Here is a 16,287-nt window from a genome sequence, read left to right as displayed (position 1 = left end):
AAAATGACAGAAAAGGAAACACACACTTACAATCATCCTGGTAGATATTTTAATGCTCTATCATAATAGAAAAATAGACCACATTTAACAAGGAAATGACATGATGCTAAAGGCAGCCCTTTGTAATTGTAAGTGTTTAGAAAAATTATAGCATCATTTTAGAAAACTGTTTTAGTTAGAATGTTTTTTTTTTAAACGTAGAAAATATTATTTGAAAGCCACTATACAGTGGAAATTCATTATGAAATCCAAAGGGGAAGTCTGTATTTGAAACAGTAACAAAGCGACAATCCCGCCACTGATTTAGTAAAGAGCTGAGGGATGGGGCTGGGTTAATGTCACCACTCTCAAATTCAGAGCTATTTGCAAGGACTGACCACGCATGGTATCAATATTATAGTTTTAACCATGGTTTGAGGCTATAGAGTGTTTGTTAAAAATTACATTGTTTACAAGCAATAGAGTAAAACAATCTCATATTTTGGGTTTTGATGGGGTACGGCAATTGAACTGAGCTCATTAGGCATTCAAGTTATATTGGGTATACATCACCATTCAAAAGTTTGGACACACCTACTCATTCCAGGGTTTTTCTTAATTGTTTGACTATTTTCTACATTGTAGAATAATAGTGAAGACATATGAAATGACACACATGGAATTATGTAGCAACCAAAAAAAGTCTTAAACAAATCAAAATCTATTTTTTTATTTGATATTGTCCAAAGTAGCCACCCTTTGCCTTGATGACAGCTTTCCACATTCTCTCAACCAGCTTCATGGGGTAGTCACCTGGAATGCATTTCAATTAACAGGTGTGCCTTGTTAAAAGTTCATTTGTGGAATTTATTTTCTTCTTACTGCGTTTGAACCAATCAGTTGTGTTGTGACAAGGTAGGGGGTATACAGAAAATAGCCCTATTTGGTAAAAGACCAAGTCCATATTACTGCAAGAACAGCTCAAATAAGCAAAGCGAAATGACAGTCCATCATTACTTTAAGACATGAAGGTCAGTCAATTCTGAACATTTCAAGAACTTTTAAAATGTTTTAATGTGCAGTCACATAAAGCATAAAGCGCAATGATAAAACTGGCTCTCATGAGGACCGCCACAGGAAAGGAAGACCCAGAGTTACCTCTGCTACAGAGGATCATTTCATTAGTTAACTGCACCTCAGTAACAGACACCTCTCCAAAGCAACTGTTCAGAGGATACAGTGTGAATCAGGCCATGGTCAAATTGCTGCAAAGAAACCACTAAAGGACACCAATAGTAAAAAGAGACTTGCTTGGGCCAAGAAACGCCAGCAATGGACATTAGACCAGTGGAAATCTGTCCTTTGGTCTGATGAGTCCAAATTTGAAATTTTTCGTTCCAACTGCCGGGTCTTTGTGAAACACAGAGTAGGTGAATGATCTCATGTGTGGTTCCCACCATGAAGTATGGAGGAGGTGTGATAGTGCTTTGCGGGTGACACGGTCTGTGATTTGTTTAGAATTGAAAGGCACACTTAACCAGCATGGCTACCACAGCATTCTGCAGCTATACACCATCCCATCTGGTTAGCGCTTAGTGGGACTATAATTTGTTTTTCAACAGGACAATGACCCAGTACACCTCCAGGCTGTGTAAGGGCTATTTGACCAAGGAAAGTGATGGAGTGCTGCATGAGATGACCTGGTCTTCAATCACCCAACCTAAACCCAATTGAGATGGTTTGGGAAGTGTTGGACCGCATAATGAAGGAAAAGCAGCAAACAAGTGCTCAGCATCATTTTTATGTGGGAACTCCTTCAAGCTGGTTGAGAGAATGCCAAGAGCGTGCAAAGCTGTCATCAAGGCAAAGAGTGGCTACTGGTTACTACGTGATTCCATGTGTGTTATTTCATAGTTCTGATGTCTTCACTATTATTCTACAATGTAGAAAATAGTAAAATAAAGAAAAACCATTGAATGAGTAAGTGTGTTCAAACTTGACTGGTACTATATATCATCTTCAAATAATATTTTTGCAGGAATCTCCTTGCGAATGATTTTGCTGAAGATTGTATCACCGCCGGGCTGGGCAACCTGAGCTTTTGCTATACACACACATATATATTAATGAATTATATATATTAATTTAAAAGTCCCAAAATTGATGGAGCAGTAATTAGTGATTTAATGTTGGTGTGATTACTTACTTATCGACAATAAACAGCAGTCTAATAATGTAAAATATTATATGACTATGTGTACAGTACGGTAAAAAACAAACATATATTCCATCTCAAATGCCAGTGGCAATGAACCATGTTAAATTGTATTTTGTATGTTACATCTACAAGTACTGTCAACTACATCATTTCAATTAAAATACCACATCATAATATGATATGTTGGAATGTATCCATGGGACAAAGGACTTTCATTTAAGATGCGTTATATTCTTCAGTGCTCATACATCTCAAAATGTAAACCATACACCTTTTGGGAGTTATTTAATCCCATGACAGAGAAAGCATCCGGCAGCTTAGCTCCCACAGTTTCTGGGCCGTGTCATCGTCTGAAGCAGAGCTTGAGCAGTTGGCTGGTGCGCAGTCACTGTGGGCACACAGACAAGACGATCATGTATCCAACACCGTTTAATAGGAAATACTACATACAAATGCAACAATATTAGAAGAAATGACATGTATTGATGAAGCCGGAAGAATCACACTCATCGATGTATTCTTTCAAACTAAATATCCTGCATGTGCATATCCACTGAGTATACCTAACTTTAGGAATTACCTTCCTATACTGAATAAAAGTATTAAAAAACGCAACATGCAACAATTTCATTGATTTTACTGAGTTACAGTTCATATAAGGAAATCAGTCAACTGAAATAAATAAATTAGGTTCTAATCTACAGATTTCACAAGACTTTGAATACAGATATTCATCTGTTGGTCGTAGATACCTTCAAAAAATAAAATAAAAATGGGCCTCAGGATCTCGTGATGATATTTTTGTGCAATCAAATTGCCATCGATAATTATATTTTATCTGATTTCACAGTCATCTCTGAAGGTTAGAGTGTTTTCAACTTCCATGCAGTGAGCCTTTAAAGATTCACTGGACATCTGCGAGGCAGTGCTGAAGTTCAGCAGCACTCCATATTTGGTTTTCACCTGGTTGAGCGTTTCAAATCTCTCATCCATGGATGTCCCAGCAGAGTCGATCACAATCTTGAAGTAGTAGTAGACTTCAAGGTTTTTCAGTGCATCAGTCACTGGTTCATCAGGAGCCTCATAGCTGAAATGCCTCTTCTCTTTTAGAACAGCCTCCACATTAATTTCTTCACAAATGCTTTTGGCTGTTGTCTGGGCCTCCGAGAATCCGGTTTCCCAGTATGTAGTGAGGGACGCCTTTACTTTATGCATTACATTCACTGCGATATCAGCAGAGGCGGATTGGAGGAGCTTGTTCACCTTGTATCTCACACTATACGACACAGCAAATCAAGAAGCGGTAGGACCCAACTTCTTCTGCAAGTGCTTGTGCTTCCACTTTGGCCACAGGATCGTTGATCGTATGTCTGGCTTCCAGTAACGCCTCCCGAACCTCAAAAGCCCGATACCGGATTACATGAACACTTTGGAACCTACTCTCCCATCTTGTGTCACTCCATGACTTTCTTCAAAATAGTCCATCTTTGTGTGCCAGCTGAAAAAGCGGTGAAGAACTTTTGCACATGCCCAAAAAACCCAACTGCATCTTCTGGTTTAGAGTAGGTGCTCCACATGAGACCAACACAGCACTGGGATGTTTTATCAGCAGTCTGGCTTGTACTCCTTGGTGCTTGCCCTTCATGTTGGCCCCATTATCATAAGCTTGCCCTCTGCAATCTTCAAATGGAATAGTCAGCTTGTTCAGCTTATCTAAGATGACAGTGGACAGATTCAAGCCTGTTGTAACCTCAACATTCACAAAGCTGAGAAAGTGCTCCTTGATCTCTGGCTTTCCCTTTAAAAGCCACACGTCTCAGAATAATGGACATTTGCTCCTGGTGACTAATGTCAAGTGTACAGTCCAAGATAATGGAGAAGTACTTTTGAGTCTCTTACTTGAGTCACTAATTGCTTCCAGAATCTTGTCACTCACAATCTGTATCAGCTCATTCTGTGTGCGCTTCCCAAGGTAATGAGCATGTGACTCTCCAGCTTTCATTTTGCTGAGACGGTTTTCCATAACAGGGTCAAATTTAGCCAGTAATTCAACCTCTTTTAGGAAGTTTACATTATCTGGTTGGAAGAGTTTGTCTGATGAACCCCTGAACGCTAGGTTTCTTTCAGCCAGAGACTATGTGATATTTAAAAGTGTAAAAAAAAAAAAATCCCGCCATCTCTTGCAGCCTCCAAAATTGTCATTTGTATCTGGTCAAGAGTCTGTCCCTGACTCACCATGCAAATTGCACGTGCGGTTTAGTCAGCTTCCTGATATGCCACACCGGTCAGGTGGATGGGTTATCTTGGCAAAAGAGAAATGCTCATTAACAGAGTTGTAAACAAATTTGTTCACAAAAAGAGAAGGTTTTTAATGCGTATGGGAAATTTCTGGGTGTCTTTTATTTCAGCTCATGAAACCAACACTTTACATGTTGCGTTTATATTTTTGTTCAGTGTAATATTAAGTTCTCCCTCCTTTGCCCTCAGAACAACCTCAATTCATCAGGGCATGGACTCTACAAGGTGTTGAAAGCGTTCCACAGGGATGCTGGCCCATGTTGACTCCAATGCTTACCATAGTTGTGTCAAGTTGGCTGGATGTCCTTTGGGTGGTGGACCAATTTTGATACACACAGGAAACGGTTGAGCATGGAAAAACCCAGCAGCATTGTAGTTCTTGACACAAACCGGTGCGCCTGGAACCTACTACCATACCCCCGTTCAAAAGGCACTTAAATATTTTGTCTTGCCCATTCACACTGAATGGCACACATACAGAATCCATGTCTTAATTGTATCAATGCTTTAAAAAAATGTAAAATCCTTCTTTAACTGGTCTCCTCCTCTTTATCTACACTGATTGAGGTGGATTTAATAAACGACATCAATAAATGATCATAGCTTTCACCTAGATTCACCTGGTCAGTCGATGTCAAGGAAAGAGCAGGTGTTGATACATATATATATAACACACACACCTGTAATATCCACCACTCTCCGTTTCCAGTTCAGGTGCCACAGCACAGTAGATAGTGGTCTGAGCTCCTTGCACGGCTGTCTTGGTGAAGGGACTGATCATCTTCATGATAGCTGCCTGAGGTGCGCTCAGGTGCCGCCACAGGTCAGTCTGAACCACGCCAGGGTGGAGGGAGTATGCCGTCACACCAGTGCCTGATAGAGGAAAATTCAATTCAATACTTTTGACAAAAGGGTTGCAGCTTCAAACACCCTTCAGAAATCCTGTGGTAGCACTTTATTTTACAATAACAGATATGACCAGGCATTTGTTATGAATTTACATGGTAAAATGGTAATCATGCAGTAATAACATAATATTCATTATTATTTGATTCTTTGGAACTGCAAAGTAGTAGACAAACCCAAACCTTGTAGCTTCTTGGCCAGGGAGCGGGTGAAGAGGACGTTAGCTAGCTTGCTCTGGCTGTACGCTTTCTTCTTGTCATAGCCCTTCTCACTGTTGATGTCGTCCAGGTTGATGGTGCCCCAAGAATGAGCCATGGAGGACACATTGATGATCCTGGCCGGGGTCGACCTTTTGATCAGGTCAACCAATAAGTGGGTCAACAGGAAGTGACCTAAGTGACAAGATGGAGTGCTTTGAAAGCATTTGATTGGTAGATTTGATGTTGATTAGTTGTATTGGATTCATGCATTTGAACTGTGGTTGTGCAAAAATCATATTCTGGTGATGTCACCTTCAATCCAGTGTATTAGTTAGTATCACTTGTGATCTGACCTTTCATTACATCTCCTCTATACAACTTTAAAATGTGTCGACTGAACTTATCAGTCATAAGAAAGACAATAACTGAATTCATCATCGCACTTCCTTATGTTACCGGTGGGTTAGCTGACAACATCACAAAAAAAGGTGTGTGCGCTTCCATGGGGCAGAAGTCAGCCTGTGGTGGTTCTGGATGCTAGCAAGAAACTGCCATGTGGGGAATCGTAAGTGCCTCGTTTCATCTTGTTCTTGATACCAAGTCTTGTTTTGATGTGTTTTGACTGATTTCATGTCAATGTTAATATCGCCCAAAAATACGCTACAGTAGCTAGCTAACCAACAACTGTACCAATGTATTTGAGCGATAACAAGAGCTCATTGTGAAAATGTATTTACGTTTTCAATAAAAACATTGGAGACACAAAATAGCTTACATGTTGTAAACAATCTAAGCCAACCCAGTTCGTTGTTCCCCATTAGTTGCGCCTGCGTCTGTTTAGCTACTAAAAATACAACCTGTCTACAGCTGCACGGCTTCCTTGGACAGAGATTTACATAAAGCGTAAAACTGTAGTAAAATATCAATAATAGGAGATCAGTACGTACAAGTCACAACTTGTATGAAATGCTGTGTGGTATGGAACTTTGCTCATTTGCCTTTGGTGTGAATCACATGCATTCATCCATGTGGTTAATCATTAGTAAATGATACATTTATTTAGTGAGATGTCTGTCAAAATATAACCACATTTCTGTCCCCAAGAAAGTAAGCAGCTACATTGGCACTTCCTTATGGGAATGGGTAACGTTAATTGTACAGCCGTTTCGCAACACTCATCTATCTCATTTATCAATGACACCTTGTGCCCTTTTAGAATTATGTGAGGTCTGGCCAAAGGGGAATTTTATTCCGCTTCCTTGTGCTACATAGTTTCACTTACCCATGTGGTTGACGCCAATCTGCATTTCAAATCCATCAGCTGTTTTCCCATGCGGACACACCATGACGCCAGCATTGTTGATGAGGATGTTGAGTTTCGTCTCCTCTACAGAAAATAATATTAAACGTTTTAAACGTCTGTTGGTCAGGAGTGCAAATGAATCAATCCATTAAGTTGTGATACAATCAAGCCTGCATATTTTGAAAAGAGCATCTGAGGTTTGCATTAAGCAGGTGGCTATGGTAAAATAACAAGCAGTATAGGGTAAATCCATTCGAATTCAATCCCTTTTTAACAGCATTCCTTTTGGATTTTAACTAAATGTTCCATACATGTTTGTCCGTGGAAGTGGTCAGAAAGTGACTATTTGGACCAGAATTGCAAAAAGAGATAAAAAGGTGCTCAAAGTTGATCCATTTTGCATTCCCCACAATACCATGAGACACCCATGACCACTGGAAACGAGAAATGATTGAAGTTTGAGATCATTTAAATGCTTAGCGTTGTCAAACTATTTTATATCTTGAAGAAAAATGTTCACACAAATTAACATCTAAAAACTAATCTCAGATATTTTTTGTATTCGCATATGTTGTAGCTTTGACCCTATTTCACATCTGAGGCTTTTGTGTTGTGCCCCGCCATCAGTTGAGACCCAAAACAAACACAGGGTGGGTGTCATTTCCATCATATAAATATCATTCATAGAATAGACCTATACATTCAGACCACTGTAATATAGCTGGTGCACCATTGAAAATGTACATTAAATTGACATTTTAACTTCTAAGTACTGCCACAAAGATGACCGCCGGTCCACCCACTGTCGAAAGGCAACTTAAAATGGTCATGTCTATTCTATTATCTATATTTCAATAGGTTTCTTATAGAGGATAGACAGTATAAGTTAAAACAGATATTCCCATTCAGGTCAACATTCTCTTCCAACCATCATTGTCAAATCAAATTTTATTTGTCACATACAAGTATTTAGCAGATGTTATTGCGGGTGTAGCGAAATACTTGTGTTTCTAGCTCCAACAGTGCAGTAATAGCTAACAAGTAATATCTAACAATACCCACAATCTAAGTAAAGGAATTAAGAATATATAAATATTTAGATTGAGCGCCATAGACTGAGATACAGTAGAATAGGACAGAATACAGTATATATGAGATGAGTAATGCAAAATATGTAAACATTATTATAAAAGTGACTAGTGTTCCAATTATGAAAAGTGGCCAGTGTTTTCAAGTCGATGTACAGGGCAGCAGCCTCTCGTGTGCTAGTGATGGCTATTTAACAGTCTGATGGCCTTGAGATTGAAAATTAGCTTCGGTCTCTCGGTCCCAGCTTTGATGCACCTGTACTGACCGCGCTTTCTGGATGATAGCAGGGTAAACAGGCAGTGGCTCAGGTGGTTGTTGTCCTTGATTATATTTTTGGCCTTCCTGTGACATTGGGTACTGTAGGTGTCCTGGAGGGCAGGTAGTTTGCCCCCGGTGATGCGATGTGCAGATCGCACCACCCTCTGGAGAGCCCTGCGGTTGTGGGAGGTGCAGTTGCCATACCAGGCTGTGATACAGCCCGACAGGAGGCTCTCAATTGTGCATCTGTAAAAGTTTGAGGGTTTTCGGTGCCGAGCCAAATTTCTTCTGCCTCCTAAGGTTGAAGAGGCGCTGTTGCACCTGCTTCGCCACACTGTGTGGGTGGACCATTTTAGTTTGTCAGTGATGTGTACTCCAAGGAACTTGAAGCTTTCCACCTTCTCCACTGCGTTCCCGCCAATGTTGATAGGGGGATGCGCCCTCTGCTGTTTCCTGAAGTCCACGATTAGCTTCTTTGTTTTGTTGATGTTGGGTGAGAGGTTATTTTCCTGGTACTATACTCCCAGGGCCCTCACCTCCTCCCTTTAGGCGGTCTCGTCATTGTTGGTAATCAGGCCTACTACTGTTGCGTCGTCTGAAAACTTGATGATTGCGTTTGAGGCGTGCATGGCCACGCAGTCAATGGTGAACAGGGAGTACAGGAGGGGGCTGAGCAAGCATCCCTGTGGGGCCCCAGTGTTGAGGATCAGCGAAGTGGAGATGTTTCCTACCTTCACCACCTGGGGGGCAGGAAGTCCAGGACCCAGTTGCACAGGACAGGGTTCAGACCCAGGGCATCGAGCTAAATGATGAGGTTAGAGGGTACTATGGTGTTGAATGCTGAGCTATAGTCAATGAACAGCATTCTTACATAGGTATGATGGGATAGAGCAGTGTGCCGTGCTATGGCGATGCATCGTCTGTGGATCTGTTGGGGCAGTAAGCAAATTAAAGTGGGTCTATAGTGACAGGTAGGGTAGAGGTGATATGATCCTTGAATAGTCTCTCAAAGCACTTCATGATGACAGAAGTGAGTGCTACACGGCGATAGTCATTTAGTTCAGTTACCTTTGCTTTCATGGGTACAGGAACAATGGTGGACATCTTGAAATGTTTGGGGACAAGAGACTGGGATAAGGAGAGAGTGAATATGTCCATAAACACTCCAGCCAGCTGGTCTGCGCATGCTCGGAGGACGTGGCTAGGGATGCCGTCTGGGCCGGCATCCTTGCGAGGGTTAACACACTTAAATGTCTTACTCACATCGGCCACGGAGAAGGAGAGCCCACAGTCCTTTGTCGCGGGCTGCGTCAGTGGCACTGTGTTCTCCTCATAGCGGGCAAAGGAGGCGTTTAGCTTGTCCGGAAGCAAGACGTTGGTGTCTGTGACGTGGCTGGTTTTCCCTTTGTAGTCAGTGATTGTCTGGAGGTCTTGCCACATACATCTTGTGTCTGAGCCGTTGAATTACGACTCCACTCCGTCTCTATACTGACGTTTTTCCTGTTTGAGTGCCTTGTATCCGGCTCAAATTCCCAGTCACCTTGCAATGGTTAAATTCGATGGTTCGCACATTCAGGTTTGAACTAATGTTGCCATCTATCCACGGTTTCTGGTTAGGATAGGTTTTAATAGTCAGTGGGTACAACATCTCCTATACACATCCTGATAAACTCAGTCACCGTATCAGTATATTCGTCTGTTGTTCTCGTAAGTTACCCGGAACACATCCCAGTCGCGTGATCAAAACAATCTTGAAGCATGGATTCCAATTGGTCAGACCAGTGTTGAATTGTGGTACCATTTGAAAGTTTAAAATGTAGTAGAATGGGAATTACATTTTTTTGTCAAAACATGACACCCACACTGTATTCAAGAGCATGTTGTGTCTCAACCTATGGCAGGCACAACACAAAAACCTTCATGTAAAATAGGGTCTAAACTACAACATATGCAAATAATATATATTTTTTTAAATAAGTTTTTATAAATCTGAGTTTACACATTTTTAGATAAAGAATTACTATTTAGATTAAAAACATTTTTTCCCAGAAATAATTAAATAGTTTGACAACCCTGTTTATAAGCTTTTAAATTATATGAATCTGAACTGTTTATATTTTCTAGTGATGAAGAAATGGATGTGTCATGGTATGGTGGGGTATGCAAAATGGGTCAACTTTGAAAACCTTTCTCTTGTGAATCTTGTCATTCAGGTCCAAAAAGTCACTTTCTGAGCACTTCTACAATGGGCAAATATGTATGGAAGGTTTTTGTTCAAATCAAAAGGGGTGCTGTCAAAAAAAGTGAATGAATTCAAATGCATTTTCCCTATAGAGATTCCATGTGGAGTAACTAAGCAACTGAAAAAAAGTTTCAAGTCATGTCTTATTCTCCCTTACCCTTGTTAATAGTCTCTGCAAACTCGCGGATGGACTTGGTGTCTGACAAATCAAGCTTCTTGATGACAACATTTTGGCTACCAGAGCCTTCTATGACTTCTTTCAGGGCCCCCTCAGCTTTCTCCATGTCTCTGCAGGCCATGATTATCCTGGCCCCTATGAAGAAATTGTGGGGGGAATATTATTAGATTATTTCAGCTCAATCAGAATTCAACTCAGGATGTCAATCCTACAGGCTTTTCTGTAGGATATTGGACAGAACATTCATATCTACATTAAAAAAATATATATATTAGAAAATGTAAGAATCTCACAAATAACAAATAACCATTAGCAACCCCTGCTGGACAGTCACACACACCAACAAGCCTGTCTGGCATAAGATGCTACCCAGTGGTGTATTGCTATTTTTTAGGTGATTTTATTAATCATTTAAAAAAGTAAATGTGTCATAATTTCCTCAAAGTTTGTACCGACAGATGTATCCAATTGAATAGCATATCATTATAGAATATGCATAAAATGCATCCTCTGCCCACACATACCTCAATCAGTTTCATGGGAATAAGCATTTATATATTCTTGAATTACTATTTTACGATTGAATTAGAGGAGATGGTGTTAAACTATTAGCCTTTCTTGTATTTTGTTTCAATCAAAGCATAGCCCATTTGGAAAGTGTTCAGACCCCTTGACTTTTTCACGTTACAGCCTTATTCTAAAATGGATGACAATTGTATTTTCCCCTCATCAAGCTAAAACACAATAACCCCATGATGACAAAGCAAAAACAGGTTTAAAAATTTTAGCAAATGTATATAAAAAAAATAAATATATATATATATATAACATTGACATAAGTATTCAGACCCTTTACTCAGTACTTTGTTGAAGCATCTTTGGCAGCGATTTCAGCTTTGAGTCTTCTTGGGTATGACGCTACAAGCTTGGCAAGCCTGTATTTGGGGAGTTTCTCACATTCTTCTCTGCAGATGCTCTCAATCTGTGTCAGGTTGGATGGGAGTGTCGCGGCACAGCTATTTTCAGGTCTCTCCAGAGATGTTCGATCGGGTTCAAGTCCGGACTCTGGCTGGACCACTCAAGGACATTCAGCAACTTGTCCCGAAGCCACTCCTGCGTTGTCTTGGCTGTGTTTTCTTAGGGTCAGTGTCCTGTTGGTAGGTGAACCTTCGCCCCAGTCTGAGGTCCTGAGCACTCTAGAGAAGGTTTTCATGGAGCTCTGTACTTTGCTCCCTTCATCTTTCCCTCGATCCTGACTAGTCTCACTGTCCCTGCCTCAGAAAAACATCCCCACAGCATGATGCTGCCACCACTATGCTTCACCGTAGAGATGGTGCCAGGTTTCCTCCATATGTGATGCTTGGCATTCAGGCCAAATAGTTCAATCTTGGTTTCATCTGACCAGAGAACCTGGTTTCTCATGGTCTGAGACTTTAGGTGCCTTTTGGCAAACTCCAAGCGGGCTGTCATGTGCCTTTTACTGAGGAGTGGCTTCCGCCTGGCCACTCTACCATAAAGTCCTGATTGGTGGAATGCTGCAGAGATGGTTGTCCTTCTGGAAAGTTCTCCCATCTCCACAGAGGAACTCTGAATACTTTACGAATGCACTGAATATCCTGCCGAGTGGCTCTGAGCTGTCTGTTTAAACTACCAGCACACAGCTCAGACACCCATGCATACCCCACAACAGGCACATGAGAAAACTATTCAGCTTCAGCTAATCATCCTAAAATCTCATTAGAAACGAGGAGGAGTTTTTGGTGTAACAGTAATGTTACAGGCTTATACTATGCCATGGTATTTGGTTCTGTTATGTAAAATGCTAATGAATCATTATGTGATCGTGCAAGACATTGATTCAGCTTTAATCTAATTTGACTAAATGATCACCATAGTTAGAAGTGGTCATTTATTTGTAATAATAATGATCTTCTATTTGTAATAATAATTGATGAGTATGACTATTAGGCGTAGGCAACAGATCATTAGTCATTTTAAGCGATTGGAGACCCCTTCCTGGAGCTGAAAGGAAGTGAACATAAATCATTACACATACACCAGAGAGAAGACAGGGAAGAAACCACCATCTACCTACTACACAGATTTATTTGGTTTGTCATCCTATAGTTTTTCATGAAATTTTGGTAATTAATATAATTTATTTACAATGAATCAAAATTCATTTTCCAGAAATAGTTTTACCAGATCCGCTCCTCCGCGCTCCAGCAGCATATACTACTACTACGTGTTGTATTATGATTACATAGAAGCTTCAGCAAATTGACGCGAATCCGTAATACAACTGATTCTACAAATTGCAAACTATGATCAGTTGATCATGTGTTTCACTGCTTGGCATCCATGAGCAAATATGGGCTCCAAAGTGTTTTTGACTAGGAAGCGAGGAGAGAGGATTTGAGGAATCAAGAAAAGACCAATTGAGAAATAGCCCAAGACACATTCAACAGGTCATGGTGAAACATCTTGCATAACTGTTACAACACATTCCTGTATGGAAACGTTATCATGGATTTATGTATCACTGTAGGTCTACCTCTCTTTGCCAGGTCCAGCGCTGTCTCTTTGCCAATACCAGTGTTGGCTCCAGTTATGAGCACTGTTTTGCCATCAAGTCGGTCTGTGGATGACCATGTTCTCCGGAAGAGATATCTAAAACATTGAGGGAAATCACTTGTTTCCCTCTGCAATGACTCAGTAGGCCATAGGGTGTGGACCCCTGATAATAAATAAAAGTGCGGAACAACTCTAACTACAAGGATAACGAATTTAAATGGAAAGACCATTTTCCAATCACTGTTGAGCTAACATTAGAGAAATATAAACGTTAGGTAATTATCCACACAAATGCCAACAAGCCAGGCTATGGCAGTTTTGATAACATAAGTAACGTTATACACAAATATTATCCACAACATAAGCAGCTCAGTGATTATACTATACGTACTTCTTGATCGGGTACAATTCGTTGTGAAATAGATACAAGTTAGTACATTTGCCTATGCCAGAACAACATTTAAATAATTGCCGCTATACTCACCCAAACGGCATTTCGAAACAGAGCTACAAATGATGGTACTGAAATAATTCCGAACTCTTAATCCTCAATTGATTCGCCTATATTGAAATCAATGCATCCAATATTTCGTATCTGATTTACAGCCAAGCTTCGACAGCATGTCAAAAGTAAAATTCTACTCATGAGCAGATAACTTTGATGAATGCGGAAGCAGACGTTTCATTGGCTGTCACTGTGTCACATGGGTGATTGTAGCCAATACAATCGTTGCAGGGAAATACAATACTTGGATTTTGACGAGACATGAGGCAATTCTGATACCTGGCCACAAGAAACAACAAGAAGAAGAAGAGTATAATACACTTTTTTTAAATAGAAATAATATATATATTTTTTAGATAAAGGTACATTTTCTACCAAACATTTGTTGTATTTATATTTATATTTAAAATGGATCCCCATTAGCCAAGGCAGCAGCTGCTCTTCCTGGGGTCCAGCAAAAATTAAGGCAGATATAATTTTTACAACATATACATTTCACAACACATTAAGTATGTGCCCACATGCCAATACTCTACTACCACATATCTACAACATAAAATCTATGTGTACCTGTGTGTATAGTGCATATGTTATTGTGTGTGCATGTGTGCGTGCGTGTGTCTGTGCATGTCTCTTCACAGTCCCCACTGTTCCATAAGGTGTATTTCATCAGTTTTTTTTTATATGATTCTACGGTTTGCATGAGTTACTTGATGTGGAATAGAGTTCCATGTAGTCATGGCTCTATGTAGTAATGTGCGCCTCCCATAACCTGTTCTGGACTTGGGGACTGTGAAGAGACCTCAGGTGGCATGTCTTGTGGGTTATGCATGGGTGTCTGAGCTGTGTGCTAGTAGTTTAGATAGACAGCTCAGTGCATTCCATATGTCAAGACTTCTCAGAAATACAAGTAGTGATGCAGTCGATCTCTTCTCTACTTTGAGCTATGAGAGATTGACATGCATATTATTAATGTTAGCTCTCTGTGTACATTTAAGGGCCAGCCGTGCTGCCCTGTTCTGGGCCAATTATGATTTTCCTAAGTCCCTCTTTGTGGCATCTGACCACATGACTGGACAGTAGTCCAGGTGCAATAAAACTAGGGCCTGTAGGACCTGCCTTGTAGATAGCGTTGTTAAGAAGGCAAAGCTGTGCTTTATAACGGACAGACCTCTCCACACCTTAGATACTGTTGCATCAATATGTTTTGACCATGACAGTTTGCGATCCAGGGTTACTCCAAGCAGTTTAGTTTCCTAATCTTCCTTCATTAATTGTGCCTGCTCCATTAATCAAAATTATGTTTTTATAGTAGTGTAGTAATTGGATTAATAAATAGGCCTACGCATGGGACAGTAGATTAAATACGTATGCTTCGTGTAGGAATGAGGGAAATTAGCTTTAGAAGAATCAACAATGGTATTGTTTCATTGGCTCATAGCTAAGCGACTTAACTCCAAGTTAGAGATATATAACTTTGAGACAGTATATATGTCAAACCTGAAGTTAAGTCCCTTAACAAGTTGGCTCGATGATGCTACCTGTTTGGACTGTTAGCATGCTAACAATGATGAAGTAGTATATCCTTGTGATATATCAGTTATTTAAGCCAATATTTCCTAATGTCTGACTTTTAAAAAGAGTGGGATGAAAGACATTTCTCATGAGACCACATTGTGTCTTTGGTGATGTAGGCCAACGCCTATCTGTAAAGTTACATGTAAATGTATGTAAATGAAATGCACAAGTACCTTTAATTCATAGTCAAGCATAATTGGGCAAATTCAGGTTGAAGAACTTATTGAAGATATTGACTGATTAAACCTACTTAATCTTTGCACTGCGTGTCCATTAATGCCCACTAGATGGAGTACTTCAATCAATAAAACCTTATTTTGCCTTTCAAATCAAATCAAATGTGTTATTGGTCACATACACATATTTAGCAGATGTTATTGCGGGTGTACCGAATTGCTTGTGTTCATAGCTCCAATAGTGCAGAAGTATCTAACAATTCACAACTAAACACACAATCTAAAAGTAAAATCATGAGATTAAGAAATATATAAATATTAGGACGAGCAATGTAGGAGTGGCATTGACTAAAATACAGTAGAAAAGAACACAGTATATACATATGAAATGAGTAAAGCAGTATGTAAACATTATTAAAGTGACTAGTGTTCCAATATCATTATTATTCCAGAGGGTCTTTCACTTGTTATTACTTTTTTAGCTGTAAAAATGGCTAAACACCACCTTAATTCATGTGCAAGTTGTTGATGAAGAGAAAAATTGTTAATGCAATTCTGATGAAAAGGTGGTCTGGTAGGAAATTGAAAACATTTCAACATGTGAAATGGGGTAAAGCACGGCGATGAAAACATGGGGCTTCATTTGATCTTCATGCTGACTTAGGTAGAGGACAATAGCAATGGATTATGGACAGGACAGTCACACTAGCTGTGCCAATCATTGCTTTAAGCCTATGGCCATTCTTTCTTGGCATCATATGCCTCTTGTCCTACAGTATGTGT

General features: G+C 40.0%; 2 protein-coding genes across 2 annotated transcripts in view; one reads left to right on the top strand and one right to left on the bottom strand.

Annotated features, from left to right (window-relative positions):
* Window positions 1-35: 35 nt before the first annotated feature.
* LOC118371939 (retinol dehydrogenase 12) lies at window positions 36-13,914 on the bottom strand. Its single transcript, XM_035757602.2, has 7 exons — window positions 13,730-13,914; window positions 13,226-13,341; window positions 10,651-10,806; window positions 6,884-6,988; window positions 5,584-5,793; window positions 5,176-5,368; window positions 36-2,585 (listed from the first exon to the last, which is right to left on the bottom strand). Exons 1-7 carry the CDS (start codon window positions 13,738-13,740, stop codon window positions 2,483-2,485), a joined length of 894 nt encoding a protein of 297 aa, XP_035613495.1. The 5' UTR covers window positions 13,741-13,914; the 3' UTR covers window positions 36-2,482.
* The window catches only part of LOC118371925 (uncharacterized), an 82,600-nt gene continuing 72,124 nt past the window's right edge, over window positions 5,812-16,287 (top strand). The window contains exon 1 of the mRNA XM_035757590.2: window positions 5,812-6,166. The gene's annotated coding sequence lies outside the window, so the exon portion shown is untranslated. The remainder of the gene's footprint in view (window positions 6,167-16,287) is intronic.

The sequence above is a fragment of the Oncorhynchus keta genome, chromosome 4 (assembly GCF_023373465.1).
Source record: "Oncorhynchus keta strain PuntledgeMale-10-30-2019 chromosome 4, Oket_V2, whole genome shotgun sequence".
In the NCBI taxonomy this organism is placed as follows: Eukaryota; Metazoa; Chordata; class Actinopteri; order Salmoniformes; family Salmonidae; genus Oncorhynchus; species Oncorhynchus keta.
Note: the sequence above shows the minus strand (reverse complement) of the source record. Positions and strands in the feature narration are given on the sequence as shown.